General features: G+C 58.0%; 5 protein-coding genes across 5 annotated transcripts; 1 reads left to right on the top strand and 4 right to left on the bottom strand.

The window, feature by feature from the left end:
• Positions 1 to 107: 107 nt before the first annotated feature.
• On the top strand, positions 108 to 476 carry GLRG_08665 (uncharacterized protein; the record flags this gene model as incomplete). Its single annotated transcript, XM_008099215.1, has 1 exon — positions 108 to 476. One exon carries the CDS (start codon positions 108 to 110, stop codon positions 474 to 476), a length of 369 nt encoding a protein of 122 aa, XP_008097406.1.
• A 402-nt stretch (positions 477 to 878) lies between these two features.
• Positions 879 to 4,859, bottom strand: GLRG_08664 (CAP-Gly domain-containing protein; the record flags this gene model as incomplete). Its single annotated transcript, XM_008099214.1, has 2 exons — positions 879 to 4,406; positions 4,467 to 4,859. The coding sequence occupies 2 exons, from the start codon at positions 4,857 to 4,859 to the stop codon at positions 879 to 881; spliced, it is 3,921 nt and encodes a 1,306-aa protein (XP_008097405.1).
• Positions 4,860 to 5,664: 805 nt separating this feature from the next.
• On the bottom strand, positions 5,665 to 7,864 carry GLRG_08663 (HMG box protein; the record flags this gene model as incomplete). The annotated part of the gene is made up of 2 exons (XM_008099213.1): positions 5,665 to 7,403; positions 7,567 to 7,864. 2 exons carry the CDS (start codon positions 7,862 to 7,864, stop codon positions 5,665 to 5,667), a joined length of 2,037 nt encoding a protein of 678 aa, XP_008097404.1.
• A 2,828-nt stretch (positions 7,865 to 10,692) lies between these two features.
• GLRG_08662 (uncharacterized protein) lies at positions 10,693 to 12,357 on the bottom strand (the record flags this gene model as incomplete). The annotated part of the gene is made up of 4 exons (XM_008099212.1): positions 10,693 to 10,825; positions 10,978 to 11,309; positions 11,377 to 12,144; positions 12,214 to 12,357. 4 exons carry the CDS (start codon positions 12,355 to 12,357, stop codon positions 10,693 to 10,695), a joined length of 1,377 nt encoding a protein of 458 aa, XP_008097403.1.
• Positions 12,358 to 14,116: 1,759 nt separating this feature from the next.
• Positions 14,117 to 15,541, bottom strand: GLRG_08661 (integral membrane protein DUF6; the record flags this gene model as incomplete). The annotated part of the gene is made up of 1 exon (XM_008099211.1): positions 14,117 to 15,541. The coding sequence occupies one exon, from the start codon at positions 15,539 to 15,541 to the stop codon at positions 14,117 to 14,119; it is 1,425 nt and encodes a 474-aa protein (XP_008097402.1).
• Positions 15,542 to 16,993: the final 1,452 nt, after the last annotated feature.

Below are 16,993 nucleotides of genomic sequence, written 5' to 3'. Positions count from 1 at the left end.
CTTATGTAGAATAAAACATTATATCTCGCTATAACATATAATAGCGTTGATCTCATTATCACTATCGCGACGGCGGCGCCGCCGCCCCGGGCCAGCGGCCCCCCGGCATGCCCGACATCAAGAACAAGCACCACCTCTTCGTCCTCGTCGCGCGCCACCTGCAGGCGAACCCGACGACCGAGCAGAGCGCCGCCCTCCGCGCCCGCGTCCAGGGCGCCCCGGCCCCCGACCCGAGCAAGCCCTGGCCGAGGCCCGCCGTGCCCCGCGGCTGGAAGATGGGCGAGCTGCTGCCGTACATCAGCCCCGCCATGACGGGCGGCGGCGTCAGCGAGAACCTGTTCAAGGACATGATGAAGGAGATGCAGGGCGGCGGGGACCCCATGGCCGCGCTCATGCAGCAGGCTGGCGGTGGCGGCGGCGGCGGCGGCGCGGAGGAGAAGGCGGGCAAGAAGAAGAAGGGCAAGGGCAAGGCATGATCCGGGACCTCGGCGTCACCAAAGGACTGAGCTTTTTAGTCAGCGGCCGAGGATGGATGGGGACTTGCAGCATATCCGAACCTCGGGGTTTACTTTTTCTTCTCAAGTGGTTTTTGAAAGAGAGAGGGAGAAAAGAAAAGAAAAGTAAACAGCACTGGCATGCCACAAATGGCTAACCCGGACGAGCGGGACCGGCCAACGTCACGGAGGCACAAGAAGACGTGTAAAAGGATCAATAAAAGGAGAGCCGTACAGAAAGACGTTAGGAAGCCCGAGTCAGCATAGGAGGGGATAGGGGAAGGATTGCTGGAATAAAGATAAGATATTGGGTGGGTGGAGGGGTATCTAGCAGCCAAACTAGTCCTACTGCCACGGAAGCACCGTCCCGTATCGCATGAGAAATCATATAGCGGCCGCCAGGCGGCCCTGCATCCCCTCCCACTCGCGCGATCCCACAATCTGCACGTCCCGCCCGCCCCCAGGCACTGTCTTGCCGTCCGCGTCCGGCAGACGGATCTGCAACCTCGCCGCCACGCTCTTCTTCATCATCTGCCGCTTCTCCGCCGCCGTGTCCTTGCGGCCCAGCACCACCTCTGACTTCTTGAGCACCGAGTCCCGCCAGCTCGTCCACGCCGCGAGGTCCTCCCTCTGCTTGGCCGCGTGGTACTGCGGCGTGCTGCGGGCGGGCCTCCACGCGAGCTTGTCCTCGGGCAGCGCCGCGAGGTCGTACACCCGCGCCGACGTCGCGAACTTGACCAGCTCGCTGAGCGCGTCCTTGCCCTCGGCGACGACGAGAGCGCGGCGCTGCTCGACGACCGACGGCGGCTTCGTGAGCGGCTCCGCCAGCCAGTCGTAGTTGTGCTGCTCCGTCGTCCTCGCGCGCCGGTTGTCCTCGCGCAGATACCGCACGGCCGCCTGCAGGCTCGCGATCTCGCTCTTGAGAGCGTCCATCTCGCGCGCCGTCGCCACCGCCCGCTCCTGGCCCGCCTTGGCGCCCGCCGCGCCCGCACCGTCCGTGAACACCTTGCTGTCGCCCGCAATCTTCTTCCACTTGTCGCGGTCCGTCTCCAGAGTCTTGAGCTCGCGGTCCTGCTTGTCAATGTCTTCTTGGAGGCTGGCGGCCTTCTGCTTGGCGGCCTCGATTTGCGCCTCGAGGTCCTCGATGCGGGAAGCCTTGGCATTAGCGTCCTTCATCCGCGACTCGAGCGTCTCGATCTTGAGGTTGGCCGTGCTTAGGTTCTCGTCGCGCTGCGCAATCGCCCGGCGGGCCTCGTTGTGCTCCTCCTTAAGGCGGCGCAACTCCTCCTCCGCATCGACAGGAATCGTCTTGGTCGCCTTGAGCTCCTGGGCGCGGAGCTTCCAGGGGGCGGGGCTGACCTCGAACTCTTGCGTCTGGGACAGGTCCACGCTGAGCGCGGCCAGGTCCGAGATCTGGCTGGTGAGGGTGCGAAGCTTTGACAAGTACGTTGAGAAGAAGTCAGACTCGCTCGACATGGTAACCTTGGTGGTGGCCTTTGAGATGGTGTCCTGGACCTCGCGATACGTGTAGGGCTCGGTGCGGCCCTCCTCGTGCAGAAGCGCGTGCAGTTCGAAACCAATCTCCCGGGCCAGAGCAGCAAGCTGGCGGGTGGCATCTTGACATTGCTCGAAAGACTCCTTGGTCTCCTGCGGCAGCGCCAGGGACCTGGACTTGAGGTCCTGCAAGGCTCGTACAGCCTTGCCGGCGATGACCTTGGCGCTCCGGGTCTGGTTAACGACAAACTCCGACTTCTTGCTGAAGTGCTGCGCCATCTCGTCCTCCTCGGACTCGGCAGGAATGACCGTCTGGACCATGGCTCTCAGGGTGGCAAATGTCGAGCCAGCAGATTCCAAGTGGCTCTGCATGATGACAGTCTGCATGTAAGTGTCCTCGGCGAAATCGGGCAGCTCGTTGGTGAGGTGCACCTCGGCGAGATGAGACATGAGGGCAATCGTGCGCTGCAGTTCGTCCGCGCACTTTTGCTCCTTAAGTTCGTCCCGGCGCAGGCCGTCGATCCATCCGTTCAATGCCCGCTCCACCGGCTCCAGCTCGAACAGGGCGTTCTGGAACCGCTGGAACTGCTCAATCGAGCAGTGGCTGATGGAGTTGGTAAACCGCTCGCACATGGAAGCGACCCATGTGAGCTTGTCGATGGCGTCGCAACCGGCAAAGATGTCGTCCTCGTGGCCGGATTGAGGTTGGCCGTTGACGCGATCCTTGATGAACGACTGCAGGAGCTGCGCCTTGAAGGCGAGTCTTCTGAACCTCAGCAGAGCGAGCACGGAATCTTGGTCCTCCTTGTAGGTGTCGGGAAGGAACATCTTTACAATCTCCAAGTGCTGCTCGGCTTCCTGAGCCTCCAGGCGCCGCAGCTCCAGGTCGATGGTCTTGACTTGGGCCTTGGAAGCGGAGATCTGGAGCTTCATGTTCAGGTCCATCATGGCGCGGGACTTGCTGTTGAGCTGCTCGGACTCGGTCTCGGTGACGGCGTGCGACGCCCGCATGTCCTCGAGGTCGCTCTGCAGGCTGGTGACCAGGCCTCTGAAGCGGGACAAAGTGTACTCCATGTCTTCCAGTGCTTCTTCCTGCTCGGCTGCCCGTCGGGCCTGCTCCGTGATGACGCTGTCCTTGAAGTCGAGCTCCTCCTGCATCTCCTTTTCGTTCTGGACGTGGTTGATCTCCAGTTCGTCGTTGATCTCCTTGAGATTCTCGAGGTCCTCGATAACGGCCTTGAGTTCCTCAATCTGCTCAGACATGCTCATGTTCCGCTCAGTGAGCTCTTCAATCATGTCCTCGGCACCCAGAGCGTTGTCCAGCTGCTGTCGGAGGTCCTCGACGGCTGCCTCGGACTGGGCCAGCTTGTCCTTCGCTGTCGCAAACTGCTCCTTGACGGTGCCAAACTCCTTCAGGTCCTCCTCCAGAGTCTTGATCTGGTCCCTCAGCTCCTCCTCTTGCTGCTGTGTCAGGTCGCGCAGCCGCAGCAGCGCTTCGCGGAGCCGCTCGTTGGTCCTCTCCATTTGCAGCCAGCCGGTGCTGGCACGCTCTTCCGACGACATGCCCTGTTCAAACTCTGCATTCTCCTCACGAAGAATCTCGACCTCGAGCTCCAGCTCTTCTGACTTCTGCTTCAGAGCCTCGAGTTCGACTTTAAGGACCTCGGCGGTCTCTTCGGCCATCTCACGGTCCAGCGTCGCGAGCTCCAGGGCCGTCTCGTGCTCCATCTGCATCGCCTCGATGGATTCGAACCTCTCCTCGGCCTCCTTCAGCTGTTTCCGCAACTCATTATTCTCAGTCTGCTGGGGCTGATACTTGGCCTGCAGCTTCTCTATAATTGACTGGAACCTGTCCCGCTCGCCTTGGACCTGGTCCAGCTGCTTAATCTTCTCTCTATCTTCTAACCTCTTTCTCTCGAGCACTTTGAGCTTTGCTTTCAGATCCTCGATCTCTCTATTTGCGGCGGCGGCGTTTGTCGTAGGACGGGCGGTTGTCGCGGGTTTAGTAGAGCTTGCGGGCGTGGTTGCCGCCGAGCCTGACGTAAGCTTCTCGAGGGCTTTCGTCCTGGCTCTCACAGGGCTATTCTCGCCATCCTTATTAGGTGACATCGTATCGTCGTCCCCAGCCAAGTCAGCAGACGGTCGTCTGGCAGAGGTTGTCCGCCCAGTCATGGAAAGCCGACCGCTCGTAGGTCGCCCTGGGGTCGGTCTTGTCGGTGCCGAAGATGCCGAGGGCTGTCGAGTGGCTCTGGATGCGGGCATTGCTGGAGGGCCCATGGATGTGCGAGATGGACCCACGCCGGGCCGTGCCTTAGCCCCGGCGGTCGGTGTACGGGTGGTGGAGGGTGTGTTAGTGCGTGACGGCGCAGTACTCGAAGTTGTTGATCCGAGCTGTTTTGTGGGTGACTTGGTCGGTGACTACGAATATGCGTCCATCGTTACTCGTTGCCCCTAGCATGAAGCAGGTTGCGTACTCACCCTCAGTGTGCTCGGCGGCCGTGGCGTTTTAGGCCCCGGACTCGGACTCGGGGCATTGAGGCTCATTCTCTTCACCAATCCCGCATCGCTGGCCGTCCGTCCCGAGCCCGGGTTGAAGCTGCTCGGCCGACTGGGCCTGCGAGCGGGCTTCGGCGCCGCCGCGGGGGCCTGGGCGGTGATGACCAACGTCGTCGGGCGCACAAACATGCCGTGTCCCATGTCGCAGTCAAAGTAGCGCTCTCCCTGAACGCTGCCATCGTTCTTCCCGCTGTCATCCTCGAGCTCGACGCCGACCCAGTCGCCGCTGGCGAAGTGCGTGCCGCCGACGAAGCGCACGATACCAGTCCGGCCATCAGACAGACGCACCGTCTGGCCAGGTGCTAGGTCCGACATTCTTTCTCGGCTGTATTTCTTATTGGGAGATAACCATGTTCGTAATTGCTGTCGGCTGTCGTGGGCGTTGAGCCAGTCGTTGAGGCTACGTTGTGGTGGTGATACGTGATGTCTATGTCGGGTCGTGTTTGGATGTCACTTAGGGGGCCGCTGGAAGCGCGTCCAGTCGGATAAACGCGCTGGTGCTTGGAGCTTGCAGCGGTGCGTTGCTACACTACGTACCTGCAACTAACTCTGACAGGGGGGGGGGGGGAGGGAGAGGTGATGTCAATTGAAACTCGCTCGTGCCTGATTGGTCTGTGGGTGCCTCGCATTTCAGGGTCCATCACTACCTACCAGGTACGGATAGTGTACACTGTATGAGCATAAGCACAACTTGAGTATCTGCATAACTTCATACACCGTCAACAACAACAACAATACCGCCACATAACACAAAGCAAACAAACTCGCAAAGATCCACACCACACAGCGGCATTGTCTCATCGTCTCAGTGCAAAGACCGTCGAAAATCATTGTGCATATGTTTCCCAAGTACTCAGTGTGATTTGTTCCCCTCACTCATCGTACTGGGTATCGATAGCTCTCAACTCATAAGCAACCTTAATAGGCACTCACTCATGCGCAGACACCAGCAACCCGGGAGTTGACTCAAGTCATTGATGCTCTGTGTTTTCCCACCTATCTACGCCTACGCTATGTAAAGAGAAAACAAGTGGCTATTTCAGCCACCTCGGTGCAAAGGAAATTATGAAATCCAACACTCATCCCCCGCTACATCGTCACATTACTACGTGGGCTTTTGTCAACTTCGTCCGAATCCCTCCTGGTAACTACCGCCTCTAATCCACTCCACTACTTCAAAGGAGATGCGTCGCTCGGTCTTCTCGTCCAGAGACTTATTATGCGCAATCCTGACCACCATCACGCCGGGACCTCTGAACTCGACAGCGCCTGCGCGGGTGACCTCGTCCTCCACCACCGACTTGACGTAGATGACGAGGTCTGGTCCAACGATTCCTCTCCATAGAGTCGACATCCACTGCCAGTGGTCGACCGGGGCGTACGAATCCGCAATGGGTATCATGCAAGCATACTTGTCAGAAATGGACAAGCTGAATCCTGCAGGGAGCAGGGCGATCGGCGTCTTGTCTGTGCCGGGCAACGATACCGAACTCTGCCCGAATCCGCCAGCATCCCCGTCCGATGCTCGCCTCGTGAGAGGCGACCCGCTCAGTCCAGATACCGGCCTCGTGGACACGTGCTTGACAATCTCCCGCGACTTCCCGTGCCACTTCATCATGGTCTGCATGTAGTTGGCGAAGAGCTCGGATGTTTGCAAGCTGGGTTGCGAGTGGCTGCTTTTCCTGCTGCTCCCAACAGACGCCGTATCGTTCATATTCGCGACTTCCTCGGCTGACAAGATAGGCGCCGCCATGTTTGGTCCGTCGCTCCACGTTTTCAAGTCGATTTCGGCCAGGCCAAGGAGGGATCGGTGAATAGCCGTTCCCACCTGCTCCAGCTGCCGGGCGTCGGCCCCCTCGACGGCAATTACTGCTCCGCGAACCTCCATGTCCGGGCTGGATGGTCCTGGCGGGGTTAGCGTTGGGCTGATTTTCTGCAGCACCTTTAGCTTGCTCAAAAAAGGAATCGTCATGATCATGGCCTCGAGGCTTTGGGCGTAGCTATCCCGCGGGTTGGTGATGCCCAGACCAGTAGCGGGGTGGGCGCTCGGGCGGTCGTTTGCGTCGTTTTCTCTGTTAAACGGCGGAGATGTCTGGGTTTGCAGCGGGGGCAGGCGGAGGCTCTCGTCGAAACCGGGACCGCGGCTCGGTCCTGCGTACGCAGGATGATGGGGTCGCGGAGGAGGCGCCATGTTCCCGGTCCTCGCAAGTGCTGAAGGGCCGGGCAGCGGCCCGTAACCCGCTAGTGGCGGTGTGGGAGGCATGCTCAGCGACGATCTAGGTTGCCTCGACAAGGGATGGCCCGTGTAGGGCCCTGGGGACGAGACGGCCTGGTAGTGCCCCATTCCGTTGAACCGGCGCCGTTTGAGCTCCAGGGACGGCGACATGGATTCGTATTCTTCTTCCACGTCTCGCAGGTTGTTGGGTTGAAACTGGTACTGTTGCTTCGCACCGGGCAAGGTGTGCCGGTGGTGGTCACCGTCGCCGTCACGACCATCTCTCGGGTGAGGGGGGGACATGTTGGATTTCGCGGCGGTCGGCGTTCCAAACGGCGTTGTTGGTGTTCTCGGAGTCGCGATGAATCTGCCGCCGCACTTGGAGCACCGACCCGTATCGGCCCCAGACGATAGGCTCGGCCGGCTTCCTGGCCTGCCGCCGCGTCGAGGCTGGTAACGGTAGTCCGGGTATTGGCGTTGATGCCGAATTTTCTCTTCTTCCGCGAGTTTCTTCCAACTTTCCTTGACGTCGTCAGGCTGTATCCTCCACTGCTCTCCTATGATTTTGGAGATTTCCGGGTTAGAAAGACCTGGGTGCTGAGCAATAACCTGTGCTTGGTGGTGCTGTCTGTACAGAATGAAGGCTATCAAAGAAGGATGTCAGCCGACAGGGTTTCCACAAGTGTCCAGCTGTCTGTTTTGAATCACTCGACAAAGGAGAGGTCTTCGAAGGCATCTCGAACCACGTCTGCGACGAGGACCTCTGGCCAAGTTGGACAAGCGAAGAGAAAAGAGTGTGAGACTGACCGTTACGAGGTCTTGGAACCTTGAGGGCAGGCGTGCAGAGACAGATGTAGTCCTTGCCGCTCTCGCTACCCGTCGGACCGCTCTCCAAGCTGAATTCTCTCCCTCTCGAGCTATTCGCTTCCTCGATGTCGATGGAAGCCGCGCGCTTTCTGCTCGCGCGACTGCCTGCAGAGCCTACAGAGTCCGGTCCTTCGTCCGTCTCCTCACTTGTCCTTCGTTCCATGACCGAGTGGGCAGAGTTGCCCCCGGAGGAAGAAGTCGACCGCCGCGGTCGAGGAGTAGAAACCACATCCGCCATTCTTGGTGCGGTAGGGGGTTGGGCGAAGGTGCAAACGGGTGTGCGGTGACAACGACAAGAAGGTGGGCGATGTGGCCAAGCTATGCGACGCTGGGACTTACACCATGCCTCGGAAGGGGGCGTTTGAAGAAACGGGTGGAGGACGGGGAGGGGGGGGGGGGGGGGCGTGTGTGTTGTAGACGGCGAGAGACACAAGTACGGCGGGTTGCTAAGGTTGGGTTATGGGAGTGTGCTGGCAAGAATGATCAAGTCGTGGACTTGGACGAACGGGGGGAGCAGTAGGGATTTTGGGAGGAGTGGGAGAGACAGATGGAGCAGTATATCGAGGTGGGAACTGGAACAAGACGAGAAGGGTCCGAGAAATCCCCTTCTACTCCAGGGTTGATTGTCCGCTCCGATGTTTTCCCCTCCCCGTTTTGTGATATCGAGATGACGGCCGGCCTTTCAGCAGAAACCGAGCAGACAATGACCGTTCAGCTCAATGACCTTATGCTCAAAGATGCGGGTGGCCATTATAGGAGAGGAAGTGACATTAGGGTGGCAGGACGGTATGATGCTCTAGCGGCGGCGGTGACGAACAGACAACCAGCAACGAACAGATATCGCTCCTAGAGACGAAAGAGGGAGACGGCTCCCGGGAGGTGAGCAAAGGGAGAGGCGGAGAGGACGAACAGAAACGAAGGAAGAGACTGGAGGCGAGAATGGCAAACCAAACGCGAGAAAGAGAGAGAGAGAGAGAGAAAGAGAGAGAGAGAGGAAAGTGACAAGTCTTGGGTGGTGGGAGAATGTGTCTCGGGAATGTACCGGACACCCAAGTTTATTGCAGATGGGGGAAAATGGGCTCCTTTGTGACGAAGCGTTTGTTCCTCTCTGGTGGCCGGCGGGCCCCCGTCTTCTGCCTCTGTCGCCCTTTTCCCTTCGCATAGGGTGGGATAACGGAAGGGCCAGGACGAGGTAAACGCCTTTCTTCCTCGCCCGCGGCTCAGGGACAAAGTCAACGATGGGCTTCCGGGTCCAAGTCCGAGGTTTGGGGGGACGAAGAAAAGCGGAGGGACGAGTCGGGCGAGACGAAGGGGAGAGCGGACGAGACGGGTGACAAGGAAGCCCCTCCCCCAAAAAGACAAGAAAACAACGAGACTTGGGGGGGAAGGGGGAGGATCGACGACTTTGAAGAATCCACGCCCTCCTGGTCTCAAGTCTCGTTGAGCGGGGGAAAAGGAGATTGTTCCCGTTGAAAGAAGAACGAGGGAGGGAGGCGGTGGTTACAGCTCAAAGCATCGCTGGTCTCTCCCCCCCGGGGGCGTTATTTTCGGCATGTCGGTCTCGTCATGTCATCGGTAATTCAGTCTTGTCTTTGGCGGGGAGAGTTGCGACCAACCCCCAAAGCTTTTCATTGTGTTTTTTTGGCTCCCGCATGCAATGTCCTCAAGAGGTCTAATGCAGCGGCCGCTGCCTCTGCCGTCCGCTACTAGTCTCCCCCTCCCGCGTCGCCCGGCTGTTGCTTCTACTTCCCCTTCTCCTTGCCTCGGCCAGCCCATCTCGTCAAAGAAAGATGCAGACCGACTGCAGACTTCAGGTTCCAACCGCCTCCCTTCCTCTATGGGGGAGCGCTGGTGGGACAGCAGAAACAATGACGCTCGGGGAGGGGGGGGGGAGAGGTGTAGCTAGGGCCAGGGCCAGGGGGGGAACAGTGCCGAGGGAATCAAAGACGGCGACGAAGGAATGAATACGCAAGAGAAGAAGAAGAAGCAGGAGAACACTGTCCTCCGCCACCGCTGGAATGCTCAATCATGAGCTTGCCCCCGGTAAAGGAACAAAGACAATGTAAGAAGGTCGTCCCCCCTCCCCTCCCCTCCTCCCCTCCTTACCCCGGCCGAAAATAGGCTAGGCTGGTTGAACATCGTCCACGTGATGGGACAAGGGAGTGTGAGTCCTCAGCGAGTCCTCGAGCCGGAATTCATCTGCTTCATTCTTCTACTTGTTATATACACCTGGGATTTAAAATTTGATCGGCAGAATACAATGTGTTTGGCGTTGTGGTTGTCTCTAATGACGGGCGCGCAGAGCACGCACGGGGTTGGATGGAAGGGGAATCGGGGGGGGGACCGGGGTTCGTTCGGTACGGGAACTTGTGGGAAAGGGTGGGAAATAAGACGCGGTGAAGGAAGAGGGAAAGAGTGACATTGACATGTTCCCTGTGGTTGGGGTAAAATGGGCATGCGGCATTGGCATGGGCGGCGCCTGTGGATGTCTCTCGTTGGGTCATATCACTGTCACTCCTGCCCCCCCTTCTCTTTCTCTTTCTCTGGTTCGCGGCCTACAAATGTCTTATAACTCTCGGGATGGGGCGGCTCTAACTTTTTATTGTACTTTTTCGTTGTATCCTCATTTGGCGCGGTTTCTGCTTCGCAAACAGCGAGCGAGCTCTTCTTCGATCCTTAGGACGCCCAGCCAAAGCGAGCGTGAAAACAAAACAAAATAGACGACTAGAAAGGAAGCAAGCCATTGCCTTGCTCACAGCTCGGAGGCGTCATGTCGTCTAACCACACTCGTTTGCCAACCTCACCCACCTCCAGTTCAGTTGAATCCCGCATTGTTGCTGGACAGGTTGGATTGGTACCCTCCAGTAGGATGGATACTGTCCTCTCGCCATCTTGATCTCTCTCTCTCTCTCTCTCACGCACAACAGAGACTCCGTGGATTACCCTGTTTTGGTCTTGATAAATGTGACAAGCTCTTTTACAACGCCGCCGCCATCCTAAAGAAACCGTCGGGAACCGTAACCTCTTCTCGTAATTCAGCCAACCATGATGCTTTCCCCGTGCCTCTCACGAGATGTATCCTTTGCCGCTTTCGCCGCTCAAGAGGCTGGCACTGCGCCGCGAGTCCAAAAAGAGACTCTCGCACTCGGCCACGTCCTGAACGTCGATTTGGCTGCGACCGTTTGCCTTGGAGATAATGCTTTCAATGGGTTAGCCTGCCATGTCTCACACTAGCCGCTTGACCCACGATCCGCGACAGAGAGGGAGGGGGGGGGAGGGAGAAACAGCATGGAGATGAAGAGAAAGGCGGTGGAAAGTAGAGGGCGATGAGGTCAGCGATTGTTTACTAACCTGGCGGGTGTCAACAGCTGCAGGCAGTACCGCAAGCTGATCCGGACACCATGCTCGGCGATCTTGTCCAGGGCGGCGTCGGTGATGGGCACACCCTCCGTCGTCGCCCTGATCCGAACAATACGCTTGATCTCGTCCGCCTGGTACGGCGTGGTTGGAATGATGAGCAGACGGGCCAAAAAGTCCGTCGGAATACCGTGCGCCGCGATAATGTCATCTGTGCCGCGGATCGTCGCCATTCCTCTGTTTGACGCCAACACAACAATCGGCGAAATGGGCGATTCCAGGGCCCGGTTCAGGTAGGTGAAACACTCGACATCGAGCATGTGCGCCTGTTGTTGAAGATTAATCCACAAGTCTCAGTTCGCGTCAGGCAAACAACAACGACTTTTTGCTTACCTCATCGATGAAGAGCACACCGGGCACGAGCTCGGCCACGCCCTGGTCAATGTACTTGCTCACCACCTTGTTGATCTCTCCGCGCAGCTTGTCCGTGATCTCGGTCATCTTGGGCTTCATCAGCTGGCCCATCATGCTCATAATATCCTGGCCGCCCTGGGGCCGCGAGTTGGCAACGTCGAGGTCGTGGAGTGTCACATCCTGGACGATTTCCTTCTTCTTGTGCACCTCACCCTTGGGAATGGGGACGTACTCCTCGGCCTCGAGGTCGAACTCGGTCGCATAGGCGTCTGACCTTCCCACACGCTTGCAGGCGCCCGTGTTCGCCTCAATGTAGATGACGTCTCCCACCGACACTCTCTCCTTCTGGATGGCCTCGTATATGCTGGGGTCTAACCGGAGCTTCTTCTGGCCCTTTGCGCTCTTCAAGCCGATCAGCAGGGTGCTGATGGTCTTGCCGTATCCGCCCAGAGGATTCTCGGCCTCCTCGGGCGTGAGCTCCGTAACCTCACCCTCGTACACCTCCTTCGTCTCCCGGACCTTGAGGCCGATCGCGCGGCGGAAGTTCTCCATCAACATCTCCGTCTTCTTCACTTCTGTCGAGTAGATTTCGCTGCCGACGATGGGACAGAAGGGGATCTTGGTTCCGAGCTCTTGGCTAATGGCGAGAGCGACCGCCGTCTTGCCCGTGCCGGGCCCTCCTGCCAGCAAAACGCCGCGGCCGGCCATCTTGTGCGCTCGGATGAGGTCAACCACAACACCGGCTGCCTGTTACGCCAAGTCAGTCGCTGCTTATTTGTACGTACAGGCACAGATCCGTCAGAGAATCCAACGCACCTCTCTCGCGGTCGTCTGGCCGACGAATCCGGCCGCCTGCTTCTCTGCGGTTCCATCCTGCTTCAGTCCCAGGCCCTTGATGTGAGTGTGGGCAGCCGTGCGGTTCTCGCGACTGTTTCCCTTGACCTCGCTGATTTGGACCATCTTCACGGCGGGGGCGTCGATTGACGGCGGTCAATTCTTAGCGCGTCAATTCAATCGTGTGGGATGGAGGTGATAGGAATGTCGGCGATTTCGTCGTGGTCGTGGTTTATTCGCTGGCGATGGGGGTGTGGTAGGTGTTAGACAGGTTTGGATGAAGCTCCAGAAGATTTTGGGGCGACGCGCCTCACTCTATCCCTGCAAAACCTCTACGGCCGCACAGTGCAGGCGCCGCGGCACCTGCACTTTAGGCACCCCGGCGCTCCACACGTGACCTGGCGATAGCTTCCCGTTTGCGCCTCATCCAACGTCAACCCGAACTAGGCTTCCTCGTCATGGTCTAATGCAGCTTGTGAAAAGAAGAGAAAAACATCCTTTCTCTCTCTCTCTCTCTCTCTCTCTCTCTCTCTCTCTCTTTTCCCTCTATAATCTTCCCTTCATTCCGCTCCCGTGAATTATCGATCAGATCTATTGGAATTCCCGTTCGAAACCTGTCCAAGGGTCCAGACCGTCTTCACATCCGCAGCCACAACGTATCTCATACGGGAAGGCGTTGCCGAGACCGAGGTCATGGGATGAGGCGGTACCTTCTAATTTCGCGCGTCGGAACAGAGAACGCGCAGTGTTTTCATGTTTCTTTGAATATTCCGGCGAACCAGTTCATTGTTACGCAAAGCGTCGCCCTTCTCATGGAAAGAATCTAGCATCGGACCATCACGGGTCATCCAACCATCAAATTTCATATGCTTTGGTTGGTCTGACTCAGAAGCCAATTTCATCGCGACTCTCTTCCCGCGTTCGGGAATGTCGAGACTCGTGTCTCACCGTGATCCTCTTTTAACCCGTCAGCACTTGGCATCCAACAGCGCCCTGCAGCCTGGAATTCGGAGAGCCGCCCCTTGGACGCACACCCCATTGTGGCGTTGGCGACAAGTTTTCCTCGTCATTTCCAAACAACACTGGGACGGGTCCTCCTCCGCGTTGAGTCGACCAGAATGAGAACTTTAGCCGAAGGCCAGGACGGTAATCGGGGCCGTCTTTCCACTTCTTATAACCACATGGTGAAGCGCTAGTCCACAAGCACCACACGAAGGGACTCGTCGCCTCGAGCCTCACCCTAATGTCGTGCATTCTAGCATTTGTTCTTGCGCCAGACCTTCCTTGCCTTGCGCATCGCATATTCACGAGGCTCTCACACAATGCTAACCGGAAGCCTCCTTGTAACAGCTTGTAGCGCGTCCCCAGAAAGTTGATGTGTTCAGTAGAGGATAGCTTTGTAGACCATCGCCGAATCAGGCCTGCTACTACTGGCATGCTCCTTTCTAGCGTCGATTCTTCGAAGCCACCTTTGAAAAAACGATCCCATGCCTTGCAGATAGAGGAAGTCATCGTGAAATAGCAGCAGGTAAACTCGACAGAAGCGAGCTCTCGTGCTGCACACATGAGGTGGATCCCGCACCCTCTCTCTGCTCGGCGATGCTGTCGTTGCACGAGTGGCATGAATTGTGTACGTGTCTCGTCGTCTCATCACTTTCAAGAGGATGCATGCTCGACACCAGCTTATATCACTTTAGAAGTCTGCCCCTTAGTCTTGGAACGGATCCTGATACAATATGCCGAGAGTTGCGGACATCCGACTAGGCGTTCACCATGTACCCATGAAGTCCGGGCTGCCTATGTGCAAGTTTCCAAGATCCCATGCCCAATGTCTATATCCCCGGCAAACCACCTTTATGCATCATAGCCCGTAATGTAGGAGGCCTCACCTCACTCTCTGAAGCTCATAGTCCTCGTCCCTCCCATCGTCCATATCTGCCAACATCGGAACGGCCTCGGTATCCCGGACGTTCGCGACCTCCACGTCCGCCACGGCCCCCCTCTTAGGCACGGGCGTCTTCTTGGTCAGGACGACCCATAAGGCGCTCCCGATGATGAGACCGCAGCCGGCGAGACTCATCCACCCCATAACGTTCCCGAAAATAAACCGGTCGAAGGCCGCCGCGAAGAGCATGTGCGTGTACACCATGGCATTCGCCCTGTTGGACCGATCCGTGCGTAGGCCTGCCGTCATGAGGAACTGCATGATGAACCCGAAGATCCCCAGCAGCACCATGAAGAGCCACTGCCGGCCCGTCTGTGGCAGACCCCACCGCAGCACGGGCTGACCGACATCGAGCAGCGGCGCGGCCGTGAGCGCGATGGTGCAAACGACGGTGCTCGACGCCGCAAAGTAGTTGACGGAGATCAGCGGGTGCGCGCGCTTCCCAATCCACCGAATCGTCGTGTACACGCCCGCGGCGCCGAAGACGCCCAGGATTGCGACCCCGATGGCCGTCAGCCGCTCCGTCGTCGTGGTCTGGTGGTCCAGCCCAGGCAGCGCCAAGGTCGCGGTGCCGTTGCCCGGGCCGAGCTGTTCTGGCACGGTGGACGCCGAGTCGCCGGAGAAGAGCGAGGTCGGGTGGGCGATGAGGACGACGCCGAAGAATGCGATGACGGTACCGATCTGCTCGTTGCGTGTGAAGGGCTCGCGGAGGACAAGGTAGCAGGCGAAGCCGGCGACGCTGGGGGCCAGGAATGTGATGACAGTCGCCTCGGCGAGCGGCAGATACATCATCGAGTACCACATGCCAAAGATGCCGAAGAAACCCAGCACGCCTCTGGCGACGAGGAGCCACCTGATTTCCTTTTTGCCCAAGGGGAAGTCGGGGGTCTTCATGTAGTACATGTAGGCGCAGCAGCAGACCATGGTGAGGCTTTGCCTGGCGAAGAGGACTTGGAGCGGGTGCATGCCCTCGCCCTCGAGTTCGAGGAGTCGTGCTGTCAGGTTCATCAGAGCGCCGAAAAGTTGTGAGAGGGCCACCAAAATGACACCCTTGTTTGCCAGCCAAAGCTGCGCCAGCTTTGTCGTCTGCTTGGGCGGCTGTGTCGTTGGTGGGGGATGGCTTGTTCCTGGTAACGGCGAGGTCCGCCCGCTCTGGTACGAACTGGCGGAGAATCTCCCAAAGGAGTCCGGACCTGGCAGTATCGCGAGACCCTTGGCGTGTTCGTGTGGCCAGGTCATCTTGCTGTCTGCCGATAGCCTGCGGTGGGTTTCATCTGTGGTTTCCAACGTATCATCAAATTCCGTCTTGGCCCCAGGGTCCCGAGAGACCGAGAGGGCTTCATCATTGTGCTTCTGTTCGGACATAATGGCTGCGTGAAGTCATGTCTATATCTCCAAGGTCGAGGGCGGTATAAGCAATGCCGAAGTGGCGCTGGGATCTAGGGATGACGACAAGCAGAACGGCAGGAACCAACGGTCTATTTCTCAGTGTAAAACTCTTGACAATATCAACTCGTCACTTGAAAGAGAAAGCAGAAAATTCCAGCCGTGGCAAGAGTCGAGGTGTAGTCGAAAACATGTGCAGAACCCAAGGGACCTCCCCCCCTCCTCCCCATGGTTCATGGGGAGTGGGGAGGCTGGAGTAGAGATACGGTGGGCCTGGGGAAGACGCGTGGAGGGCCGAAGGCGGACAGGAGCAAGCCATCCACTTGATAGGTAGGATATGTAATCCGTCACCATTGTCTTCACACCCTTACCCTCTTCTGCTGTCTGGCTAGGTAGTTTCTTGTATGTGTGGGGGTGTCAAGGTGCGCGAAGGTGCTAGAGACCAACGAAAGCCGAAAAAGAGTACCTATATGAGGACGATCCAAAGCCAGTGAGTGCAGAAGTGCGACGCAACAAGGGCTGCAGGTGGAGTGGATTCCCCCCGGCTTTCGAATGAATGGCCATGGCCCAACCCGCTTGCCTGCTTAGGAAGACGCCCAGCGGCAGTTAAGAGCGTCAGCGGGCGAACCAACCTCAACCAACCGACCACCGCACCTCTAGCGCCCGCTGGCGCCCCCCCTCGGAGGTCAGCAACAATGTGATGATGCGGGAAAGGGCTGCTGCATGATTTCTGGTTGTCGCCCGCCCCCTCCCCCGATATCGCACCGCATGACTTTCATCTAACTAGTAAGCTGGGAAAAGGTCTGGGTCATGCGGCCGGTGGTAAAAAGGGCCGGATGTCGTTAGCCAGAGGAGCCAGTCCACTTTCTCGGCACGGTCCCACTCGCACCAATCCCGAGAGCTGTGGGGGCCCGGCGGCGATTCGGCAATGTTGGAATCCCGCGTTTCTTCTTCTACCGTACCACTCCCTCTGCCTCAGACTCGAGGCAGGTTACCTTTTCTGACTGAAGATAGGATCCCGTGTTTCAAAGCCTACAAGGCCGCAGATGTGTTCCTCCAGTGAAACACAGGTGCAGTCTGACATACCTCCACCGTCGCCGGTAGCCGGAACCTCCTGGTGACGAGAACGCAGTGTTGCTTGCCCGGTTGGGCTCCGCAAATATCGGCCTACTTTCGCAGCACTACCTACCTCTATTCTGGCGAGATCACGAATCACGCTGCGAAAAGTTCTCGACGCGCTTTGCAGTGGAGGCCCTCTGATATTAATTATATTGTCATTCTCATGATCGTGTTCCCTTTTCCCAGCCTTGTCCGTGACGGGACCCTCTAAACCAATGCCCGATGTCGGTCATCCAAAAGAAAAGAAATAAGAGAAAGAGAAAAAACGCCGAGTCGCTATGCCGTGAACCCAATAGAAAAACACCTTTACCG

Source organism: Colletotrichum graminicola, assembly GCF_000149035.1.
Source record: "Colletotrichum graminicola M1.001 genomic scaffold supercont1.40, whole genome shotgun sequence".
Taxonomy (NCBI): Eukaryota; Fungi; Ascomycota; class Sordariomycetes; order Glomerellales; family Glomerellaceae; genus Colletotrichum; species Colletotrichum graminicola.
This window is presented reverse-complemented; position numbering and strand designations above follow the sequence as displayed.